The sequence below is a fragment of the Rhinopithecus bieti genome, unplaced genomic scaffold (assembly GCF_001698545.2).
Source record: "Rhinopithecus bieti isolate Rb0 unplaced genomic scaffold, ASM169854v2 scaffold_59762, whole genome shotgun sequence".
Classification (NCBI taxonomy): domain Eukaryota; kingdom Metazoa; phylum Chordata; class Mammalia; order Primates; family Cercopithecidae; genus Rhinopithecus; species Rhinopithecus bieti.
Window position 1 is genome coordinate 76275 of NW_016822991.1, and position 3041 is coordinate 79315.

A 3041-nucleotide genomic window follows, 5' to 3' on the forward strand; every position below is an offset into this window, starting at 1 on the left:
AAAAAAAAAAAAAAAAAAAAAAAGGAATGACCATGTCATCCAGACTGGGCCAAAGGAGAGAGTGATTAGTTTAGGAGTATATGACCCCCAGACAGGGTGTTTTCTGGAACTAGGAAACGAATACTATGGGGTGGGGGTGGTGTTTTGCAGCTAAATTTAAAACATAGAAGCCAGGAGCAGCCCAGGTGCAAACTGGATAAACTCATTTGCTCCTCATGACAGCCCTACATTTACCATCTCCATTTCACAAACAGGAAAAGTGGGGCCCAGAGGGTTAGGGTCACACAGTTACAAAGTGGTGGGACTAGGATCTAAACTACTCAGGCAGTTTGACCCTACAGTCAGCAGCCTTAACCACTAATGAAAGCTAAGCCCGCTGGAAAAGTGACAGAGGAAAGGCAAGTGTTGCAGAGGAAAGGCAAGTGTTGCAAAGGAGCTTGGTTACTTTGTAAAAGAGGAAGGAAGAGGATGTGTGCATTGGGAGGAGGGCCACTCACCATGCAGGCCTGAGCCAGGCTCATGGCCAGGCGGAACCGGGCAGACATGGCAAGAGGCAGCAGGGGGCTGAGGCCAGAGCCCACAGCAGGGTTGATCACACGCAGGCAGCGGACCACAGCCTCTACAACCAGCTCAGTGGTGAAGGCGCGCAAGGTCTGCACATCTGGAGGAACTGCCCTGAAGAAGAAGGGGACCGGCTTGATCAGGGGAATAGTTAGGCAAGAGGGATCAGGCTGAGCCCTGCAGCCTTTTGGAAACACTACTACCAGGGTAGAGGCAGGGAGGATGCCTACAGTTCAGACAGATCCTGGATGTTGGTGACTGTGACTTCCATTTGGAAAACCAGGAACTAGGGAAATTCTCAGGTCCTAAGATCTTGGAGTAGGAGAACGATGGATGGAAGAGAACTAAGTTTAGAAAAATATCAAAATTTGGGGGTCTGGGAAGGTTAAAGGGTCCAGGTGGCACAATCTCTGGGTTTCTCGGTTCCCAGACAGCATGTTCTTTGCATACGTATTGAGCTGCTAGAGTTTTGAGAAGACTAGATTTTAGGAGGCTGCTGTTTTCAGAAGTTCCAAATGTCAGGATCCCTGGGTATAAAGATCCCTGAATATCAAGACCACCTAGTTTCAAGCAATACAAAAATCAGACTCCCTAGATGTTGGCATCCTGGGTTTTTAGGGTCCCTGAACGGAGGAGTCTTCGTGCATCAGGGTGACCAAATGCTGATGTCAGATTTTAGAATCCTGGGGTTTTTTGGCTGGGCGCGGTGGCTCACACCTGTAATTCCAGCATTTTGGGAGGTGGAGGCAGGCAGATCACTTGAGGTCAGGAGTTGGAGACCAGCCTGACCAACATGGTGAAACCCTGTCTCTGCTAAAAATACAAAAATTAGCCGGATATGGTGGCACACGCCTGTAATACCAGCTACTTGGGAGGCTGAGGCAGGAGAATCACTTGAACCCAGGAGGCGGAGGCTGCTGTGAGCTGAGATCACACCACTGCACTCCAGCCTAGGAGACAGAGCGAGACTCCATCTCGGAAAAGAAAAAAAAAGAATCCTGGGTGTTTTTTAAGCCCCAGGTGTTTGGGGAACTGGAGTTTGAAGGATCCTAAGTATCCGGTCCAGGGATTTTTTGGAGTCCCCGAGTGCCAGGGTCCTGGGGTTTTATGCTCCCTGGTTCTTAGGGCACAGGGGTCTTAGGGTCTTCACATAACAGGGTCTCAGGGTGTTGATGTTAAGATCCCCAGATTACAGGGTCCCGGGTCTTGAGGTTTCAAGGTTGTAACGTCTCAAGGTGTCTGGGTCCCAGAACTTTGGGTGTACTAAATATCATGGTCAAAGGATTTGGGAGGCCCCTGATGTCGGTGTCAGGGAGGGCAGGGTGTGTGTGTGTGTGTTAAGGGGGTGAGGGTCTTAGGATCCTTGAGTTGGAGCCCTGAATGTCAGGGTCCCGGGTTTTAAGGTTCCCGGGAAACGGGGTCCTGGGCTTTAGAGTCCCGGATGTGGGCTTCGGGGGTGGGCGGGGGCGCTGTCCTTACGTGCCGGCCTGGCGCAGGGAATGGATGAGGATTCGGTCCGCCTCCTCCATGGTGGAGCCGTGTCGGAGTCGGGGGATGGGTCCAGCGCCGGGTCCGAGAAAGTAGGGAGCAGCTGTAGAAACCTTGCCCCGTGCTCGCGGTCCAGAGTGTCACGGGCCGTGTGGAGAGAGTTGGGAAGTGTAGTTCTGTGAGCGAGCACGGCGCATGCCGGATGTGAGGCCTGGGGTATGTGTGCACGGAGGTTGAGCTTGCAATAGCTGCTGGGAGTTGTAGTTCTTCCACCTGCAGTCCAGTGGGCTCTTCCAGGGGAAAAAGGAACAACCTGTGTGGTGGGGAGTGGAGGGGCCGGACAGAAAGAGGCTTCTTGACTCATTCGTTTAAGGCGGCATTCATCTTCTAGGCTATGAAAGTGTACACATTAAGGGCAGAATTTTAACACAAAGCGACTACTTCCCTGTGTCTTAGTCTCCTCATCTGTAAAATGGGACTATTGACAGTACCTCCTTTTTAGGATTAAAACAGAATTAATTTATATAAAGCATGTTGTACTATGTGCCAGACACATAAGATAAGAAAGCACTATGTAAGTTATAGTTACTAGTATTCATCCATTCAATAAATGCTTTAATATGATACACATTTGTACACTCCAAAGAATAATTACACAGCAAATATCTATGTAACCGGCTAGGTGCAGTGGCTCACGCCTGTAATCCCAGCACTTTGGGAGGCTGAGTTGGGTGGATCACCTGAGGTCAGGAGTTCGAGACCAGCCTGGCCAACATGGTGAACCCCCCCCCCCGCCCCACTAAAACGAGAAAATTAGCCAGGCATGGTGACACATGCCTGTAGTCCCAGCTACTCGGCAGGCTGAGGCAGAAGAATCACTTGAACTGGGGAGGCAAAGGTGGCAGTGAGCTGAGATTGTGCCATTACACTCCAGCCTGGGTAACAGAGCGAGACTCTGTCTCTAAATAAATAAATAAATAAATAAATAAAGC

The 3041-nt window shown here is 50.3% G+C and overlaps 1 protein-coding gene across 1 annotated transcript in view; it reads right to left on the bottom strand.

The window, feature by feature from the left end:
- CCDC22 (CCC complex scaffolding subunit CCDC22) overlaps positions 1–2363 on the bottom strand; it is a 14499-nt gene extending 12136 nt beyond the window's left edge. Inside the window, 2 exon segments of the mRNA XM_017861178.1 lie at positions 498–675; positions 2041–2363. Coding sequence (XP_017716667.1) covers positions 498–675; positions 2041–2090 — 228 coding nt within the window. The 5' untranslated portion in view covers positions 2091–2363.
- Positions 2364–3041: the final 678 nt, after the last annotated feature.